We start from the raw sequence: 22653 nt of genomic DNA on the forward strand, positions 1-22653 counted from the left end.
GAGAAAATCAGAAAAACACAACTTTATTTATTTATTTATTTTTTTTAAATCACTGTTATTAGACTACGCAATCAAACTTCAGTGTTAAACTCTTGATTTGGTCCCAGACATCAAACACATTCCCAATTTTCAAAACTGAATGACATTTAAAAAATTTCTTTTGTTGTGAAAGAATGTGAAATCCTTCTGTAAAAGGAGAAGTAATAAGATCCTGAAAGCTGTGATGATACTTTCCCTACACTACTTGGCCAAGGCCTGAGAACTTTACAGAGAGGAAACCAGTTTGCTTCTTGTCATAATTCCAATTTAACACACTTTATAATCAAAAGTCATGCAACAACTCAAAGCATGAAGAATCTAACCTGTTGAAATTGCCCCTCAGAAACACCATCTCTGTAGAAAATAATGCGAGTTGGTTTAAATCTGGTTGATTTGTAGAACTGAATAAGCAGCTCCCTGACCATGGCAGCCAAGTCTTGGATGATTTCTTGACGATGCTGCTGGACACGCACAGTGGCACAGTATCGATTAGGGTGAGCATCCATGCTACCTACAACCTGTTTAAAAAACAAATAAACATACGATCCATGCTTAATACCAAGCCACAGCAAAGGTTGTTTTTAAAAAGAACACATTTAAAAACAAAGACTAATGATTCATTACCTCACTAAAAATGCTACAATCTATAACGGAGCATAAAGAAAAGAGAAAATGCAGTCAAAATTATTGCGTGCATGGGAAAAGTGTTCAGTATTGAGCTTTCAGCTACCTATGATTATATATAATGCTAAAACTGAAGATTTAACATTTTATTTGTGAAACACATCTATGAACTTTGTGCTTTAAAAATTCCTTCAGTTTTTCAAAACACAGTCTTAACGTAGACTTTAACTAGAAAAATATGTTTTCACAACTGGTTCACAGCATATGGGTGCCCTGGATCCCCAACTGCTCCTAGAGTCCATGGTGGTCTTTGTGGCGAGGAATGCTACCACCCCATCTGCACTTAGCTGGCCAGTAACAATCATTCCTCTTAGATACAGACTTCACTGTTATCCACATCTTTGTCACTTATAAACTGAATTAAACCAGTGAATTAACTATCTTTGAAAACCACTTGCAAGGTTCAGATAGCACTTAATGCAGCAGCTTGTCTGAACGCATTGGAATGATCACTGAGAGCTCACTATGCCAACATTCTATAGACTTTATTCAGCACGGGACTACCAGTGCATTTTTGGGGGATTATTGCATAGTTTGTGTTCATTATATGACAATTCACCACAGCCTCCTAATGAACCACAAAAAGTACAACAATGTCTCCAAAATACACTGTGTAGAGTGTCTCAGTACTATCATAATATATGTATTTATAATATATGTATTATATTATGTACATATGGGGGGTTACTACCCATGTTTTATGACATTACATTCAGACCTTTGAAAAGTTCCATTTTTGTGCAATGTTTGAGTTATTGTATAAACTAGCTTTACCTCACAAATATCTAAGTAATTATTACTACAATAAACTCTCCAAAAGAAGTTTCATTAGACTATATAGTAAAATATTATTTAATATCATAGTGTAAGATAACAGTATCCTTCACAACCTCTAAAAACAAACTGAAACTCAACTAAATTTAAACAGCAAAAGAAAACCCCCTCTGACAGATTACCACTGTTTACTCACTGCAGCAATGGAAGGTTTTTTTCCATCTCCAGCTGGTGGATGAGTTACATCTGCACCCAGGAATATGACAGGCTGCTGAAATACTGGGGGCCTAATGAAAAGAAAGTGAAAGTGATATCTAGCATTTACAGAATGCTTTTCCAATATTAACTAATTAATCCTCAACACACCTGTGATACAGACAAGTACTATCCCCTTTCACACCTAATTGTAAAGTATTTGTATTGCAGCAGCAGCAAAAGTCCTGATCAGAGTCCCATTGCGCTAGGTGAGGAATACACACATACCAAGGAAAGCACAAAGAGCTTGCAATCTACTTTAATGGGGAAACTAACAAAGTTGTAAATTGCATTTCTTACAATGTATAGCATCTGAAAAAAACATGCTCAATTCCACAATGCGTACTTTAAGTACACTTTTTTTTAAAAAAAATCTTTTTCAGTCTGTTTTATAAAAAGATGACAAAGTCGCGGAGCTTTAGATATTTCTCAGGGATGCTTCAAAGTAACTTTTACTGAAGTACCTCTCCATCGTGTTGTGAGTTTTTGGCTAAATCTAGTCAGTTTGAAAGCTGACATTCTAAGCAGCAACAGAGGAAGTTCACTGAAACACTAGGCTAGAAATTGTAAATTTCAACTCCCCCTCTCCAAGTAAGACACTATTTTAAAGGAAGTTTTTGTTTTTTCATCAGGGGAGGGAACAGTGGGGAGAGCTACTGTGTAGACCTGGCAGCTAATTTTCAAAATTAAGTTTCTCAGTATTTCAAAGGTGAAGAACACTCCATGTCCATCTTTCAGAAGAAATGCTTGACAATGTCAATGTTTCAAGTTGGTAGGTTTGCATGGGAAGAAAGGGTATGTCACTTAGTGAAGTTAAAATGTTTCCAGTGGTAAAGCCAAACTTTTGAGGAGAAAACATGCACATGTCCATTGCACTTCAGGTGTGCGTGCGCTGACTACACTAGTGTCAGAGATTTTTTCTGTCAGCTGTACCCTCTGGGGTGTGTCATGCATTCTCTGCCACCCTGTGCTTCTGTGTGATGGCATAAAAGAGTGTCAGTCCCCTGCAGTTCCTTCTGATAAGAGAGATGCTGATATAGAGGGGAAGGAGGGTGGGTTGTGGACTGGATATGTGCCACACATCTCGAAGAACTACCATTACAGAACAAGTTAATAACAGATTTTTCTTCAAATGAGTGCATATGTCCTTTCCACTTCAGGTGATTCATAGGCAGTTCAATCTGGGGGTGGGACTGGAGGCAGGTAAATAATAGTTCAAGAACTATATGTCCAAATCTGGCATCATCTCTAGACTTCAGGAGATGGCATAGTGAAAAGCAGAAGTATGCACTCAAGACCAGCTACAGCTCTAAAAATGTTCAGTATAGGCACCCATCTCAGAAAGGCTGCAGAGGCTGCATGTGATCTTGTTGAATGTGCTGATCGGTGGAGTTCACATTGGCCGCTGTAGCACAAATATATACAGGAGGAAATACATAACGAGATTGCTTGGGATAAGACCATAAGACCTTTCATCCTGTCTGCAACTGCCACGAACAGTTGGAAGGATAACCTAAATGGTTAGTCCCATCCATTCTAGCGTCCAATGTGTGGAACCTCTCCTCATCTTTACGAGTATGAGGTAAGGGCAGGTCTACACTACAGCTGGGATCAATGCTCGGAGGTCAATTCATCGGCAGTCAATTTAGCGGGTCTAGTGAATAACTGCCAAATCGACAGCAGCAGTTAACTCACAATGGAAGACTCCTATCTACACTTACTGGACTTCTCTATGAACCTTCTAACTGGAGTATGGGTAATGGCTTCTGTTATGACTAAGCAAAATCATACATGTAATCAATCACATGTAGAGAATCAGTGGGGGAGCAGGAAATAGAATCCAGATCCTTTGCCTCCCAACCCTATACCCTTAAAGATATGTTCTAGTTCAAACAAGAATTAATTCAGGGAAGAGCTGTGGCCTATTTTATACAGGTCAGACTAGAGATAATCACAATGGATCCTTCTGGCTTTATAATCATGGTTGCTTACTTCATAGATTACAGTCAGTCTGTCAATAAGGGAATATTAATTTTCAGGATGACTTCTAATTGTCATTAAATACATAAGTAAACTGATCTGTTAAGGTTTATTTCACATGAAAACTCTGAAATAGTATTGCAAGCTCAAATTTTTAAATAAAGCAGCCATATTTTTTCTTTATAAACGACAGACTCCAATGGAAATTTTTTTTTAAAAGTAAGTATTTCTTTGCAGTATCTAACAGAGTGCGATTACATTAAAATCTGAAAGTGAAATTGACTAGAAACTGATTATAAAACCAGAAAGAAGCATCTTAAATTAACAAAAAGTAAATTAATTTTTAATAGTTTTAAGGTGATATTAGCAACAGGTTAAAAAAAAAGTCTAAACTATTTTAACCTGATTCATCTCTCCCTTAGCGTATGGAAATAAAACAAAAAAACACCTTCAAAATCAACTTACCTTCCTTGTGGCAGTAAAATGTTATTTACTCCTCCTAATTTGACATTGATCTTTAAACAAAGATTGGACAGAGTTTGTGGTGTTGTTCTTTGCACATTTTTCATCTGAACACACTGTGTAGCCATCCCCAGCACAGTGTCACCAACACGCTTTACTTCCGCTGCCAAGACACAAGGGAAAATAAAAACTATTCAGATATTCTTAAATAATAAATAAGAAAAATGGCATTCATTTAGCTATGATCACTTTCTAATAGAATGTTATTGATTCGTTTGTTTAAACTTTTATTTTCTCCTCACTGCTACTGAGTTTATATTACCATCCTTCTGCTGAAGAGATACAAATTTTACTGGAGTCTAAATGTACAATGATAATTGCAGATTTATCATTTTGACTGCCCTTCCCTTCTTTTTTTTTTTTTTTTTTTAAATACTGTTACATACATTTTAAAACAGTTTATGGGGGCACTGGTTGCAACTTCCTGGCTAAGGCTGTGTTTTGAAGTGGACTTAAGGGTATAAATTCTTATTTTGTTCCACATGTAGGTAACTCAATTTTCCAGTAAAATTTCAGAACATTCATTTATTAGATCTTTGAATTTTTTATGCAGTCTTTTTGTTTAACTCTGTGTAATAATTTACTATAAAGAGTTTGAAATTAGGCTCTAGCTGAAATTCAGTTTCTAATATTTTATTATCAACATATCTTTAAAACAATGTTGTGCATCTACACAGAAACTGGTACAGAAGAATCCTGAGCAAATCAAGTGCAAAAGATCGTTTAAGACAGGGGTCTCAATGTCTTGCCCTGTGGACCATCTGTGGCCCAAGAACCTCCACACTTTAATAATAATTGGAGATATACCTATCTCCTAGAACTGGAAGGGACCTTGAAAGGTCATTGAGTCCAGCCCCCTGCCCTTCACTAGCAGGACCAAGTACTGATTTTTGCCCCAGATCCCTAAGTGGCCTCCTCAAGGACTGAACTCACAACCCTGGGTTTAGCAGGCCAATGCTCAAACCACTGAGCTATCCCTCCCCACCCATGTGGGGCATGTGGCATGCTGAAACTTTTTAAAAAGTTCTTTCATTTGGCCCTCATGGCTGCTGGCTGAAGGGGGATGGGAGTGGGCAGGAGAGATTCACATGCCCCTCCCCCAATGTTGCTCCATCCTGCTGTTCCTGGGAGACTCCCAGGGGCTGCACTCAGCACCGGGTCATTCACCTTGGGCGGCTCTGCTTCCCGCAAGCAGTTCCCTATCCCTGCTGTTGCTGGCAGAGCTGCAGAGAAGAGACCCATGCAGCCATGTTGCCGGCTGTCCGCAGCAGGCGCTGCCCCCCGCAGCTCCCATTGGCTGGGAGAGAGGGACAGACATACAATCACTAGTTGGCGGGCAGAGTCAGCCACGGGGGCAGTATCATTAGTTGCCAGGCAGAGTCAGCCATGGAGGCAGCGTCACTAGTCACTGGGCAGAGTCAGTTGGGGTGGCATGAGGCCAAGGGAGCGAGGGAAAAGGGTGGTGAGACAGGGAGGCATGGCCGCCCAGAGGGGCAAGGGTGGGGGCAGCAAGTGGGACAATTTTCCCTGGGCCCTGCAGGGGCCCCCACGAGAATATAGTATTCTACTATATAGCATTGCAACTTTTTCTTATGGAAGGGGCCCCCGAAATTGCTTTGCCCCAGGCCCCCTGAATCCTCTGGGTAGCCCTGCTGGGAGGTGGCGTGAACACCATCTTCAGTGACATTATTGGCCACTGGGAGGATTTGAGGACTGGCACTGGCCCTAAGATAAATTGAGTTTGAGACCCCTGGTTTAAGAGAAATTTTTAGGATCATTTTTAGGTTTTTGCCAGAGGTTGGTTGCTGGAGTAGATGGAGTTTTTTGGCAGAGCTGCATACAATTTTTGAGTTGACTTTTGTCAGTTTTCTCTGTTGCGTGGATTTTTTGCCATTATTCTGCATAACTGAAATGAATCATTCAGTAGAGACTGACCGATAAAATCTTCCCTAAAGAAGTTCACAAAGAATTGCCCTTTACCAAAATGGTTAATGTCTGCAATTGAGAACAATGGGAATGAAGCCAAGCTGCCCTCAGGGAAGATGGGATTTGGGCTATGCTTTCAGGGGACAGAAAGAGGGACTATACTGGGCAGATGAATACAGGAGAGGAAAATTAGGGTTATGCATGCAGAGAAATGTTGGGTGGTGGGATGCAGGTAGGAGACAGAAGGGAGCGGGAATAAGAGACTATGCAGCAGGATGTAGAGAGAACATGGGTGCAGCAGAAAACTGGATGGGACAGGAAGTGAGAAAATGAAGATAGGGAGAGAGGATTAGGAGTGAGGATAATGATTGGGAAAAGGGATGGATACTGATAGAACAGCATTTACCCTCTTCTAGCCCCTGCAGTATGGGAAGTGGAGTCCTCTTCAATTAGCCAACAAAGAAGCTCACATTTTTGTTTATGCATTCAAAGTTTAAATTCTTATCCCAAAACAATGACACACAAATTTGGAATAAGCAGCTTCCTCTGGAAGGCTCAAGAAAAATTTGATTGTTTTGCCCCTTCCTCCTTATTAGCTCATATTTCTTTTTGCATCACTCGCCTATCCTCTATATTAATCCACCCTGGGTTAATTTCTCATCAGTCTTCGAACCAAGGGAAGATAAGGGGCTTAGTTTTGCCACGTTACACTTAAGTGACTGAGATGTTGGACTGGATGCAGGGAAACAAATGGCTTGGTAGATTTGTGAGTCATCAGACTAGACAAAGTACTTGAAGCCATGTAATAGTGGATGAGACTGCCCTAAAAAGGTGTGAAATGAGGAAAAGAGATGGCTAGGGTAGAGTTTTGCTAAAAAGAAGAGGAGGCAGATCCACTGAAAGTGATGGAAACATCACATGGGTAGGCGGATTTGGTAAATCTGAGAATGCGCCTGCTTATTTGAAGTATATTATACTTGTATACCTGTGTTTGTAACCTGCGCTGGTTACCATTTTGCTTCTGAGTGCAATTCAAAGTGCTGAGTTTTGACCTACAAAGTCCTACCGGTTTGTGCCTTGATCTTAAGAACTCCCTCTTTCCCCATGCACGATCCCAAAAGTCATCACCTGGGACAACATCATCATCAAGTCTCTACATTTTAATGTGCTGGAGTGAAGGGCTTGGAAAAAGGGTAGAGTCAACTCTGGAATCCACTTGTCAATATGACAAAGGCTGAATTTATCAGAAAGCTCATGCTTTCATTCAGCTTTTTGCCAGAGGTTGGTGGCTGGAGTAGGTGGAGTTTTTTGACGGAGGTGCATGCAATTTTTGAGTTGATTTTTGTCAATTTTCTTTGTTACTTGTGACTTTCCGCTGATTGCAGGTGGACCCAGAGATTACAATGGTTGTATCTTTAATTAAATTTAAAAAGTAGAGAAAACATGGCCTTCAGAGGTGGTCATGAGCTCAAGTTTCTAGCTTATACTGTATGTCTCACTGGTAGTGTGGGAGAAAAAGGAGAAGAGGAGAAGAGGGAAATAAAAATAAATAAAAAGAGATGGTTGAGAACTAAGAAATGGAGAAGGGGGCAGCACCTTTGAAGAAAGGAAAGAAAATATACGACTCCTACTATTTCTTTGTGGAATTTTATCTAATTGCTTTGAAACAAGTTTTCGGTGATGTAATTCTTCATACAACATACATAGTGGTGATTCAAACACCCTCCACCTTCCATGTACGTGATCAATATGCACTGACCATAAACTGGAGTCTTCCCTGGCAGAATGACTACCACAAGCTGTAGCCCAGCATAAGTGTTCTTTAGATGTCTGAACATAGGTTCCACACTATCTGCACCCTGGGCATATTTACAGAAACATGGCTGCCCCTGGATTGGCATTCCTGCATCTCTTGATATCTTCCTCAGTTGTTCTGTGAAGGACCTATAGAATGCAGATAAATTAGATTACTATGAAGAAAGAATGAAACATTCTGTTCTCAGTTATACTGGTACAATGCTGTTGACTTTGATGAGGTTGCACTGGCATAAGAACAGAATCTGACCCAGTATGTGTACATTTTTTCAAATGAACCAAATATCATTTAGCTGTTAATGGAGGGACAAAGGGGAGAAGGAACAAGGAGAGAAACTCTTTCAATGCTCCTCAATGTCAGAAGCTTCAATATGCACTAGCACTCTAATTCACTACAATAACACATCAGGTATCGGGCTACATGTATATAATTCACACCATAATGGCAGAAATTATTTCTTTTTAAAATTTCTTTGTGACAACAGTGTCTGGAAGGCATTTCCTGTTGGACTGAGCTAAATTAGTTAATTCTACACAGGTAAACAAAGTCAATTTCAGTGTTGGTTTACTTATAGAACCCCAATATTTAGTTTTTTGACCTAAACCCAAGAGTCTTGGTGCAGTGGTCTAAGCACAGGTCTGACAGCCTGGTTCTAATCCTAGTTCTGAAACAGACTCCCCCCTTTTGGCTTCTAGCAAGTTACAACCTCTCTGCTTTAATTTCCCCATCTGTAAAGTGGAATTAAGATACTCTTTGACTCCACAGTGGTTTTGTGTGGACTTCAGTTATCATATGTAGTCAAATAGATAAATGCCAACTTATTTTTATTAATACTATCATCCTCCAAAAAGCGAGTCTCCAGAACTAATGCTAAATTCCTAGCATCAAAGAGTTTCCCTTATCTTAAAGAGAAACTTGTCAACCAGATTTAGTTGAAATTAGTCAAGTTCAAGATCTTGAAGACTCCAGCCTAATGCTTGTTACACCCCAAAACAAGCTACACTTCTACCAGCCAGCCTCCCTCCACAACAGAAACAGCAGCACTGAGGGAATGCTATTCCCTACCCCCGCACTGCCAACATCTGAATTTCAGAGAAGACCAACAGAGGAAATCAGGGAGCAAAGAACCCTTTCCTTCTACCTCCCACCCCTCCCCGCAGCCCTGTGCAAGGGGTTGGGGAATCTTAAATAATTTTTTTTTCATGATCGCTTCTGACAACAGCTTCTCCCTAGCTCAGAGGAGAGCCCCAAACAAAATGAGATGTCTTCCTGACTCAAAAGTCAAAAACAGCAGCAGCTCTGCTGCTGCGCTGCTGGTAACCACCTTCTTACAGGACCTGCCGAAGAGCATTCCAGCAAGCTCCTCCAACAGAGCAGCACATGAGGGCTACAACTGCCCATCAGCTAAGAAAGTGTGTATAGTCAGTTTCAGAGTTCTGTCAAAAATACAAAGTAAGCATAATCAAAGAGAATTTTTTTTTTAAATAATTTTTTGGGATAGTAATCTTAGGTGTTATTTGTAACAGGTTTTCTTCCTAGTTGCTGTGCAAGACACACATATACAAAAAAGGAAACTGACTATATACAAGGCACTCAAATGCACAAACTAACTAATGTTTTTCATTTGGTAACTGAAAATAGTAACATTAAAGGTTAATGTTCAAGTCTGTCATCTACTGTATAGCTTCCAGTGACGCAGAATGAATCAAGGCTGACCTCACAGAGAAGGATCTTCAGAGGGCTGCAGTTCACTGTATGTTTCATTGTTTGGATGGCTTCTACACATTCAGATATGGGCTGTTCTCCATTTTCCAAGTGTGTAGGAGATAACTGCCACACCCATATGCGCTTCTGGTACAGTTCACTGTGATCCATCTCACATGGGATAGTGAAACTAAGTGGTTAGTCTGCAGGATCCATGTTCAGGTTTTGATTCTTGACCCTTATGTTTACCCACATTCTTCGCTGCTTGTCTTTTGATGACAGTCCTGAGGTTTTGATAGCTTTGGCAGCTAACCAGAAAGGGTTCCTGGACTTAAGGCAACATCTTGGGGTGCACTGAAGATGTTTGTAGATGGGCAAGTCTGGATTCGTTATTGTGTGGTCATAGTCACGTATTATTGCAGCTTCTCTTTGGGGGGATAGTGGTAAGATATGCATGAGAGCAGAGAGCCAGACTGTTGCTGTTGACTTCAGCACTCCAGTGACAATTCTCACAGTATTCAATTGCACACTGACAAGTTTTATATGTACACTACCATGCTGACAAGCAATATTCAGCTGCTGAGACAACAAAGGAAAAAGTAGCTGTCTACAAGGTGTGAGTATTTGTTCCCCAACAGGTCCCCAATAGTTTGTGGACTATATTGTTCCTAGTCTTTATTTTGGCAGCAGTATCCATCAGGTGTAGTAGCCTCACATACCACCAATCCAGAACAACTCAGATATTTTGAGAAATCCTCGAGCTTGAGTTTGTTCTGCAGGAGGTGACACTCAAGCTCTTCTTTGCAGTGAACTTTTCAGTAAACTAACTGAAAAAATATTTCCCCTAATCTTTCAATTCTGGGTGTTGTAACAATAGTGGGTAGAAAGCTTTATGAATAAATTTGATTTTTAAGTTGACAACGTCCCTTTAAACAGGTCCAATGCAGATATAGGTTTTTCAGGTTAAAACAGTTTATAGAGCTATAACATAGAAACACATGTACATCTGACGTTTCAATGATGAAAAGTGTTCAGCAGTAGACATTTTTCTTTGCTTCAAGTGGCTTCTTTCTTCTTTGCTCTGCTCCATTTCTTGGAAACCCCTATCGATGGCAGGCACCTTGCCATATCCAGTGCTGTGCACATTGCTTTTGATATTGAGGATTTTATGATACTAGCACACAGAAAAACAAATGAGAGACATACTGGCTTGTACACCATTCAAAACGCAGCATTCAATGTTTGTGACAGGGAAAACACAATTAATAGTTTACAGCTTCTAAAGCAGAGATATAACAAAGGGAAAAGTTTTTTTTTTTTTAATACAGCATTTATAATATTACTGAAAAAAAAAACAATGTACAATAGTGCCACACAATCCACTTTTTTCAAAATCAGTAAGTAACCAAAAATATTTCTAGAAAAGAAAACCATACTTACTTAAGATGAACTTCAGTGCACTGTCGCTGGGGAGCAAAGCAGGCAATTGCCCAGACCTTAATTTCAATTCCAGTGTGAAACTGTTTATTCCTCATATCCCAAACCCCTTGAACTGGTGTTGCAATTGCTTTATTCTAGAAAGAGAGGAAGTGGTAAATGGGTAATACTTCCAAAAAAATCCCCAAGCCCCTGCTTCACTATAAGACTAGTCTAGTCTATAGTCTCAAGTCTGTGTCAGTAGATTAAATATTAATTCAGTTGTTACGCAGATCACTATCCTTCCTATCATTACAGCAACTTATGTTCAAGTACGTGAATCTAATAATTTGTGAAATTTAGGAAGAGACAATACAGATTATTCAATTTTTGAATGCTTTTCAAAAAAAATACAAATCCCTTTATTTGTTACAATAAAAATCAGCAGAATATATATGGGTAGTAAATGGGAAGAATCATGAACGGCTGACAATTAATTAATTAATACATACATAAAAGTTTGCAGTTCTATAGCTACTTTCCAGGAGTTCAATATAGTTTGCAGGAATTAATTTAGCCTCACAATAGTCCAGTAAGATAGGTAAGCATCATTACCCATATTTTATAGATCAGTAAATGAAGGCACATAAAGGTCCAGGGATTCACACATGCTCACAGAGAAAATATGTGGAGATCCAAGAACAGGATCCTGGCTTCTGAACTCTCAGGCATATAGAAAAAAGTCTTTTCTTCCCTATGTAGTACATGCTACTGTGAGGAATTCACTACAAGATCACTAGTTACATAGGCAACAAAAGATGAAGACTGAACTCAATCTCAGGATGGGAATTATCTTAATTGGTATGGATAGCTAGAAGTGTGAAGCTTTCCCTCAAACCTTTGACTGAAAATGCATTCTTCATGATGTTTTGTTTTAATTTAAAATTGTACTGCAAGGTTTCATGAAAATCCATGATAAACTGGAAGATCAAGATATGTCCTCAAATTATGACCCTCACCGAAATTGTAGGGCAAACACTTCAATAACAAGGGTAGGCATAGAGGCAGTAGCAGGAATAATGTGAGCAAAGGAGCAACCTATACATCCACTCCAGACCTTCTCAAAGCCCCAAACTCTAGTTTTTACTCTGTTTTATTTAGGTTCTTATACTGCACCCAGTAGCATGGTATTTGAGTACTTTCATTACCCCTTGTGACATCACAGACCACCCTCTATATCAACCTCCCCCAAACTGGGGTCCTGCCCACCAGTGGGTTGAGGGAAGGATCTAGCTTGGTCACCTGTCACTGCCCCCCATATCACCCCTTGCCTTAAACATACCCTCAAAGAATTCTGCTATCAGGGCTGTCCGGCATGTAGGGGATGGGGGAGTAGTTAGGCAAAAGAGGAAGTTTGCCCAGGATGCCCAAACCAAGTGATGTTGCAACATGGTGCACTTCACTCAAATTTTGTTGTGATGGAGGGGATGCTGGGCCAAATTCAAGTGATCCAGTGTGCCAGGTTGCAATGCCTGAAATGGGGGGCCAGGAGCTGCTGGGTGAGTGTGGGGTGGGCTTGCTCTCCAACCCCTTTGTCCCCACCCTAGGCCCCTCCAACTAGTTGGGACTGAAGCAGTAGGGGGCAGGGCTGGAAGAATGAGATCAAGGGCCACAGATTACTGATTGGTGCCTTTTTGGTGCTAGTACATTATAATAAATTTCAGAGCTGTTGAACAGTCACAACTCCAGGTAGAGTTTTCCTCAAGTCAAATAGAGCTTTAGGAGTTTAGCATATCTGAAAATGAGACCTTGGGTGTCCTAAGTTAGGTACTCAATAACAGAAGAACCTCAAATTAGAGGCCACTTCTAAAAAAGTTGGGCCTTAACTTTCCTGCCTTAGTTTCCACATCTGTACCATAGGGATAATATTTCCACATCTACCTCACAGGAGTGTTATAAAGGGTTAAATTAGTTCATGTATGTAAAGACTTGACAATGACAAAAAAGGTTATGTAAGTGCTAAGTATTATGGAGTTACATCAGGGCTGAATTGAAGCAATCATATTAAAGAAGTTGTCAACTACTACAAAGCAATCATCCCAGATACTGCAGCATCTTGGTTTACATACTCTGCCTCCATACAGGATTGAGGGAGGTTGTAGGACTCTCCCAGTCACATCAGTCATTTCATCTTTGACCATTATTCCAAATTCACGAACATAAGGATCAGTATTAAAACTTGCACTTCGCATCTAAAAAGAGAAAAGAAATTAATATTTCTAGTGGCAAAACAAAGTCCTTTTTACATAAGTGACCCTCATTTTCAAAAGTATTTTCTAATTTTAGTGCCCACTTTGGTCACCTGGACCTGAATTTTGGTTATGCCAAGAATTCACAGCTCCCATTATAACTCCACTTATAGGTATGGTGCTCAGTACTCCTTAAAATTTGGTCCTGGATATCTGAAACAGGGCACCTAAAATTAGATGACTCTTGAAAATTTAGACGACTCTTGAAAATTGAGGATGTTATAAATATTTTTAAGTGTCTCATTAACTGACAACATGAGAAAGCGTTTTATAGTTTATTACAAACTGTGTTTATTACCTGTAATAAGCACTAGATAGTAGTTCTCATTAACTTCAAGAGAAAAGCTTTGTTCCATGCTATACCACTGTTCCCTCCACAGATAAACACAGCACTCACCAATTTGCTAATCTCTTCTTGACGGTCAGGCGCTGATCTGGCAGTTGCCCGTATCATAGTGGAAGTTTGATTGTCAGTCAGTTTCTTTATACACCTCTGTCCTGCCACTATGTTGCACACCTAAGGAAACCCCATACAAATTAAGTTAAAATTTCAGAAAGTATCTGTTATACTTTTCTATATTTTGTCACGCAATGATTCCCTAAGCAGTAAGATAGCTGTAAGAGAAAACCTAAACACTTAGCTTGTGGGTTTTTTTTTTCTTTCCAAGAATACAGTATTTTGATGAGTTTACTTGCCTCAAGAGGAAGGTATGTATGTTTCTGCTCCTGTCCAACTTGTAAACATGGAAGATGAGGATAGCGTAGAACCAACTTGTGCCTGTCCTTAAAATATTGAGCTACAGTGCATTCAACTGTTTGTCCACTCTCCTGCTGAAGTGGGAATCTATAGGAAACCAAATGTGAAAACCAACCATTTTACCAACAATACTTTCCCAAACTTTCTCCTAATATATTTTAGCACAATGAAAGGCCCCATGAAAGCATGTGTGTATCGTGCGAGAAAGAGAGAGAGAGAAAGAAAAAACTCTACCTTGATACAACGCGACCCAATATAACATGAATTCGGATATAACACAGTAAAGCAATGCTCCGGGGGGTTGGGGCTGCGCACTCCGGTGGATCAAAGCAAGTTTGATATAACATGGTTTCACCTATAACGAGGTAAGATTTTTTGGCTCTAGAGGACAGCATTATATCTAGGTAGAGGTGTACATTATCCTCGGTAATGGAGTGGGGGCAAACCTTCCTACATTTTCACTTTTCAGGAGACAGAAGTCTACAGAGAGTTAAACACCTATAACAGAGATTCTCAAACTTCATTGCATTGCGACCCCCTTCTGACAACAAAAATTACTACACGACCCCAGGAGTGGTGACTGAAGCCTAAGCCTGCTCGAGTCCCACTGTCCCGGGTGTGGGGGAACCAGGCCAAAGCTAGAGCCCCACTGCCATGAGTGCGGAAGGGGTCAAAGCCAAAGCCCAAGGGCTCCAGCTCCAGCCAGGGGGCCTGTAACTTGAGTCGCACTGCCCAGTGGGCTTGAGCCATGAGCCACAGCAAGTCTAAGCCAGTCCCAGTGACCCTATTAAAATGGGGTCGGGACCAACCACTGACCTGTAATAAAAAACTGTATCTTAGGGAGTAGTCTACACCTACAATCTTTTCTTGGAACAAAAACAGAGTGCAATGCTTTTATTGCCTGGATCCCTTAAGATCTAAAGCAAACTTCCAGAAAATGGCCATCTGAAAGCCCTGACTGACAATCACTGTAATATTGTATATCTCCATTCCAATGCCATGGGAAATAACGGATCTACAATAAGATGTAGTACTGGAGGAGTTAATGGCAAGTCAGTCAGAATAAACAGCTCTTCATAAACCTATATACTGTTAAACAAAACACATAGAAGACAACGGTGGTATAAGTCTCTCACATATGTGAAACGTTTCACATGTAACCTGCCCAACACCAATAGATTGAACTACATCTCCTAGGAACAGTTTAAGTGAGGGTCTGTCAGAAGTAAAATATTATAGGCATTTTAGTGTTGAGATATAAACATACCAAATGCAACTTAATTCTACTTCACTAATTTAAGATATTAATATAAATTAGTGGAATCCTGACAAAGCTTTAAGACCATGTTGCCCTAAAACGAAAAAAAAAAAGTGTATATATATTACTTATCACATGTTTTATTACCACTGAAAAAATAGGAAGAAGCTTAACAACAGAACAGTTAACTATCAGTAGCTGTTGATATTGTTCAGGTGTCTTACAGAAAAAAAAATGCTGATTGCAGCCTCATTCTTTGCATTTCTTTTAATACCACATGGCTGCAATATATATGCATATTTTGAAGTTACTCACAAGACTTTTAAATAAAGAATTCCAAAAATAAAAGAGGAGCAAATTGATAAATATTAGTGCCATGAGAAGCACCAAAGTTTAGAAGAACAGCTTGCAAATTTTTTGGCTGTTAGAGACAAGAGTGTAATTCTCACTTATACGCATGTAAATCAGCTGTAATTATACCAGTGTAAATGAAAAGAAAATTGGACCCATATGTTGCAGAGGTAACATTCAGCCTACATAAAAAAGAGTATCACTTTCTTACTAGCCAATTATTACAAAAGTCAATGTCATCAATGGGTTTTCTATTCCTGCACAAGTGGGGAAATCCAAAAGGGGGGAAAGAAAAAATTCAGATGTGAACAGCTAGTGGGACCAGATTGAAGAGGGTAACTGAGATACCACAAAAGTTCACGTTATTAGTAAAAATATAATTAAAAAAAAGGAAAGGGAGAGATTAGTTTGATGTCTATTTTTAGTATAGTTTATTTTTCAGTGCTTGAGACATGTGACAACTGAAAGTATCGTTATACTGTGACAGCTTCCTATGCTGGTATACGGCAGTAAGGCAGGTTGATAGCTTTCCATGAGAAGAACTGGACCAGATAGCCACAAATTTAAAGATATTCACCGTACCATTTTAAAATAGTATATGAGCAAAAGAAAAAACAAACATATTTTACGTTTGGTGACTTGCTGGCCGTCTGGTGACATTGCACACTCGGTATTTTCTCTTCATTTGCCCACAGTGTGTTATCTCCACCTTTAGACCTAACAATATGAAAACATGTATTACTATTTCACTTCTTCAAAACCATTTTCAATCATTTAAATCTTTGGTTACTTTTGTTCTGCTATTACAGTCTTGTTATAATTTATAAGTAATTAGGAATTCTTTATTTTTTGGACTATTCAAGTACTGTACTATGCATGCTCAATAAACACAGAAGTTAAAATCCTTCTCAAAACTTACATTAAAAAAAAGGTGGGTAATGCAGCAAGTTGTCCTTTTAAATTTCCTTTCTTCTTTTTACAGGTTTACCCCACTTATGGATACTAGCATTTGCTAGTAGAGATTGGGGGTGTGTTTTGACTACAAAATGTACAAAACCAGTTGCTATAAATGAGTTGACTGTTGCTGCAATTCTAGAATTAGCATCCATTCATTCTCTCTAATTTCTCACACACAAATAAAGTTACTATAAAAGGAGTAAAATATATTTTCAGTTCAACTGTTAATGAAACACTGTGAAGACCAGATTCTCTAAGGAAAGGAGCTGTAAAATGTCAGCTATCTCAAGGATTTTAATGGCTTGTCAATATTCATGGAGACGTTGGAAAAGTGTTAGTTCTCATAGGGAAATTATTTAATGTGTGCCTCATGATCTGTATTGCATATAATTTCACTTAAGTAATCAACATTTATTAACTAGGATTACCAGATAGCAACTGTGAAAAACTGGGACAGGAGGTAGGGGGTAATAGGCGCCTATATAAGAAAAAGTCCCCAAAACCAGGACTGTCCCTTTAAAAATGGGACATCTGGTAATCCTATTATTAACCCACTTAACCATAGAATATCAGGGTTGGAAGGGACCTCAGGAGGTCATCTAGACCAACCCCCTGTTCAAAGCAGGACCAATTCCCAACTAAATCATTCCAGCCAGGGCTCTGTCAAGCCTGACCTTAAAAACCTCTAAAGAAGGAGATTCCACCACCTCCCTAGGTAACCCATTCCAGTGCTTCACCACCCTGCCAGTGAAAAAGTTTTTCCTAATATTTAACCTAAACCTCCCACACTGCAACTTGAGACCATTACTCCTTGTTCTGTCATCAGGTACTACTGAGAACAGTCTAGATCCATCCTCTTTGGAACCCCCTTTCAGGTAGTTGAAAGCAGCTATCAAATCCCCCCTCATTTCTCTCTCTTCTGGGACTTAAACAATCCAGTTCCCTCTCAGCTCTCCTCATAAGTCATGTGCTCCGCCCCCTATCATTTTCTTGCCCTCCGTGGACTTTCAATTTTCCACATCCTTCTTGTTAGTGTGTGAGGCCAAACTGACCAGTATCAGATGGCTCACAAATGTCAAATAGAGGGGATATCACGTCCCTCAATCTGTTGGCAATGATCCTACTTTACAGCCAATGCCATTGCCCTCCTCTCGGCAACAAGGCACACTGTTGATTCATATCCAGCTTCTTGTCACTGTAACCCCTATTCCTTTTCTGCCAGAACTGCTTCCAGCCATTCGGTCCTAGTCTGTAACAGTGAATGGGATCTTCCATCCTAAGTGCAGGACTCTGCACTTGTCCTTTTCCTGACTATCAGGTTTCTTTGGCCCAGTCCTTCTAATTTGTCTACATCCTCTGTATCCTATCCCTCCTCCAGCGCATCTACACTCCTCCCATTTAGTGTCACCTGCAACTTGCGAGAGTGCAGTCCACACCATCCTCCATCATTAATGAAGTATTGAACAAAATCGCCCAGGACCGACCCTTGGGGCACTCCGCTGAAACCGGCTGCCAACTAGCATGGAGCGTTGATCACTACCTGTGAGACCGACAATCTAGCTAGCTTTCTATCCACCTATAGTCCATTCATCCAGCCCATACTCTTTAACTTGCTGCAAGATCTACGTGGGAGATCGTATCAAACGCTTCGCTAAAGTCAAGAATAACACGTCCACTGCTTTCCCTCATCCACCAGACCAGTTATCTCCCATAGAGCATTAGGTTAGTCAGCATGACTTGCCCTGGTGAATCCATGCTGACTGTTCCTGATCACTTTCTCTCCTCTAAGTCTTCAGAATTGATTCCTTGAGCCTGCTCCATGATTTTTCCAGACTGAGTGAGGCTGACTGGCTGTAGTTCCTGGATCCTCCTTCTTCCCTTTATAAAGATCAGCACCACATTAGTCTTTTCCAGTCATCTGGGACTCTCCCCAATAGCCATGGTTTTCACAAAGATTATTATCTGTCGACCCAGCCATGGTTTACTCCAGACCATCCGCAACTCTTTAACCTCGGTGCAGCGCATCCGGCCCTGGACTTGTGCTCGCCAGTTTTTCTAAATGTCTCCAAACCACTTCTTGCCACGGGACTGGTCACCTTCCCTCTCTGCCTGTGCCCTGTGAGCAGTATGGAGCTGATCTTTTTCATGAACAGAGGCAAAAAAATCATTGAGTACATAGTTTTAACTATACCAGTTACTAAACAGGATCATTACACTTGTAGCAATAAAAAAAACTTACTAACTCTAAATATACTGGTTAAAGATTATAAAAGTTCTGTTTGGTAAGAATCCTGAATGATTCCCAAACCAGTAAACAGAACAAATCTTTGTTTGTCTAGATTAAGAAACAGCATTACAAATCAGGAATTCAGAGGTAAGAAACTTAAAAGTCCAAACATTTGAATGTAGAAATGCACATTAAGGTACTCAACAACTGTAAACTCTACCACTGTGGAAGTGTCCAGGACAACAGATGAGGCGGGGAGGCAGACAACTCATCATTCATACAAGTTTTATGTCAACAATGACTACAATAACTATATAGCCTTACAGGAAGTCAACTAAATGATCACAATGGTCCCTTCTGGACCTGAATCTACAATATATCCTTTATCAGACGTGGCTGTGCAAACTCCAGACTTATACAGCCATATCCTGTTGCACGAAAGGGGCGCATACATTTTTTATTTCAAATTATTAAAAAAAAAATATTCTACTGCTAAACAGATAGCTAGGTTAATGTCTCTTTCACCTGGAAAGGTTAACAAACAACACCTGACCAGAGACCATCAGGAAACAAGATACTTCAAATCTGAGTGGAGGAGGCTTGTGTGTATCTTTGTTCTGTCTGTTCTCTCTAGCTTAGAGTGACCACATACTACAGGCTCTCTATCTTCTGTTCCAATTTGTAATCTAAAGGTGAAAGACTGTTAGTCTTTTAATTTTTTTCTGTATTTGCAACTGTGTATTGGTCTGTGGAGTTTTAATGTGTATTTGGCTAAAAGTATTTAAATTGTATTTCTGCTGGGAAGCTTTCTCTATTGTCTATAGCTGAAAAACCTGTAATATTTCCATCTAGATTACAGAGATACTTTTAATAAAAAGAAAAAAAAAGTAAAAGTTTTGCTTTTAAGACCTGTTTGATTTTTTCCCTAGTTGAGGCTCAAGGAAGTGAGTCTGTACTCACCAGGGAATTGGTGGGGGAGGGAAGGATATTTCCTCTTTGTTACATTCACGGAGCTTGAATCTGTATTGCCTGGGTGAGGGGAAGGAGGAGGGTAGGGGATCCCTTTGTTTAGATTCACGGAGCTTGAATCTGTCTATCTCTCCTAGTGTACCAGGCAGAAGATCTGGGGAGAAGAAAGGAGGGGAAGGAATGGTTTATTCCCTTTGTTGTGAGACTCAAGGAATCTGGTCTTGGGGGTCCCAGGGAAGGTTTTGGGAGACCAGAGTTTATCAGACACTCAGAGTTCTGATTGTGGCAGCATATCAGATCTAAGCTGTAATTAAGCTTAGAGGATTTCATGCTAGTACCTCATGTTTGGACTCTAAGGTTCAGATTGAGGAAAGCTACTATGACACTACCCAGACTCTACGCACTGTTGGATACAAGGCAATTGGATTGTGTTTTTAATTAAGACAAAATCGCAGCAATTAAAAATTTCAAAAGTTTTCTACCACCAGAAGCCAGCCAATTAACCTGAACTTTCCCATTTCACTACAACATTAGGTCAAGGAACTGCCTTACTTCGATCCTAATAACGTATGCGTTTAACTACTCAGTTCCTTCCACAACCTAACTCACTGTAACATCACTTATTACTCACCTCTGTGAGAGAGACAGTGCTTAATTCAATGCTGATGGGTCGACACTGAGGCGATATAGATGCACTATTGTATAGTTAACTGAATTGGCCTCCTAGAATTCTCATTTCTTTTGATCAGCCTAGAGAGCTCGCCAGCTCAGCTATTTGGCGACTCAATGTCCCAACACGCTCCAGCCTGTGTACACAGGGGTGGTAGATCTTATTGGTTGTGGGAGAAGAGAGCTGTGCAGGCTCAGCTCTGATCCAGCCAAGAAACAGAATCTATGAAAAGATTGTGCGGGGCCTGGGTCGAAAAGTTACCAGAGACTGCCAGTGCCGCCTGAAAATCAAAGAACATCGCAGGCTACCAGAGACAGGGACGCAAACAGATGCTTGCTTCTCAATGAACTGCATGTGATTTCTCGGTGATCCTCACCACTACCCAAACACAGTGTGTATACCTCCTAGCAGTCTGAGTTCCTGGCCATCTCAGGCAACAATGCGGAGAGACTGTGGCAAGGGAAGGAGGGGGAAGGATGGAGACAGGCCGAGCGATGAATTTCTATCTGCGAGCAGGTCTATTCTACCCCGGAGCCCAGCCAGTCACGATAGCATGGTGGCCAGATGGTGCTGTGGAAGGCAACCTCTGCAATTCCAGTTAAACTCAGGAGTTACTGCACTTATATTTATGTTAATATGAAAATGAGTACAGTTTGGTATCTGCTTCCAGTGACTGCTCCAGCTAGGTGGGGGTGCTCTTGTGGAAGACCATTTACGTGCACAGGATAGCCCGAATCCTTCCATGGAGATTAGGAAACTTCATGGAGGTACTGCAATCCGGCAGAAAGTTTCTGGGGAGGGTGCCTTATTTTCTTCCACCATGGTGGACCTTCCCATGCACTCCGATTATTCTGCTGGGTCACTGTGTACACACACGCAGCATAAGGACCATGTCTGTACTAGACCACTTGCAGCATCTGCTCCCTTGCCCTACTTTGTCACCTCAGGAGATTGATATCACATAGGGTCACCTGGGAAAACAGGAAGTTTTCTTACAAGTGTTCATACACAAATAAAGAGCATGTGACCCCCACGTTCTGGAAACAGCCTTCCAAGGGGAAGTGGGGGGCAAAAACTATTTGGCTTTAAGACTAGCTTGATAAGTTATGGGGGATGGTATGGCCTAATTTTGGCAATTGATATTTGTTATCAGCAGGTAAGTATGCCCAGTGGTCCGTGATGGATGTCACATGGAGTGGGATCTGAGTTACTACAGAGAATTCTTTCCTGTGGTGTTGGTGTGTGAAATCTTGTCCACAGCGCAGGATTTAATAATCGCAGTATTTGGGTGTTGGATAGAGTTTCCTCCAGGGCAGATTGGCAGAGGCCCTGGAGGTTTTTCGCCTTCCTCTGCAGCATGGGGCATGGGTCACTTGCTGGAGGATTCTCTGCAGCTTGAGGTCTTCAAACCACAATTTGAGGACTTCAATAACTCAGACATAGCTTAAGGGTTTGTTACAGGAGTGGATGGGTGAGAATCTGTGGCCTGCATTGTGCAGGAGTCAGCCTAGATGATCATAATAGTCCCTTCTGACCTTAAAGTCTATGAGTCTATGACTTCCAGATTCCTCAACCATCGTTTCCCTAACATGCCAGTGGCTTGGTTGGCAAGGATCAGTGTTGACCTCAGATTCTGCAAGTCCAGAGCAACTATTACAGCAGTGTTAAAGGAAGGGGGTGCGCTCCTTGTGTTCTCTTGTGGTCGCAACATCCCCCCTTCCACCCCCGCAAGAGCTGCCTTGGAGAAAGACCAGAATTTGGGACGCTTAACACTGGTCCATGTTCTCAAAGCAGCGTCCATCTTGCTAGGGAGAGGGGGCATTGTCCACCTCACCACCTGTGTTCCTGATACAGGTTTCTCACAAGTTGTAGCACAATCCCCATTTCCCATGCTGCTATGCCATACTCACCATGGCTGGAACAGCAAACCATTTATTTGAATAGCTAGGGATTCTGATTATGTTCTGGCTTGCACTTGAGTGTAATAAGGGGAGTGTTTTTTAAATAGCAACCTTGCACTAGACCCAGGGTATGCACTC

At 40.6% G+C, this 22653-nt stretch overlaps 1 protein-coding gene across 10 annotated transcripts in view; it reads right to left on the bottom strand.

Moving 5' to 3' along the window:
- AGO2 (argonaute RISC catalytic component 2) overlaps nucleotides 1-22653 on the bottom strand; it is a 131317-nt gene that overhangs the window by 24649 nt on the left and 84015 nt on the right. For all 10 annotated transcript variants that reach the window (XM_032803227.2, XM_032803226.2, XM_075063284.1 and 7 more), the window contains 9 exons: nucleotides 16421-16508; nucleotides 14122-14269; nucleotides 13823-13942; nucleotides 13246-13368; nucleotides 11141-11274; nucleotides 7940-8124; nucleotides 4198-4357; nucleotides 1694-1784; nucleotides 363-557 (listed from right to left, as the gene is read on the bottom strand). In XM_032803227.2, the coding sequence (XP_032659118.1) occupies nucleotides 363-557; nucleotides 1694-1784; nucleotides 4198-4357; nucleotides 7940-8124; nucleotides 11141-11274; nucleotides 13246-13368; nucleotides 13823-13942; nucleotides 14122-14269; nucleotides 16421-16508 (1244 nt within the window). The remainder of the gene's footprint in view (nucleotides 1-362; nucleotides 558-1693; nucleotides 1785-4197; nucleotides 4358-7939; nucleotides 8125-11140; nucleotides 11275-13245; nucleotides 13369-13822; nucleotides 13943-14121; nucleotides 14270-16420; nucleotides 16509-22653) is intronic.

Source organism: Chelonoidis abingdonii, chromosome 2 (genome assembly GCF_003597395.2).
Source record: "Chelonoidis abingdonii isolate Lonesome George chromosome 2, CheloAbing_2.0, whole genome shotgun sequence".
Lineage (NCBI taxonomy): Eukaryota > Metazoa > Chordata > Testudines > Testudinidae > Chelonoidis > Chelonoidis abingdonii.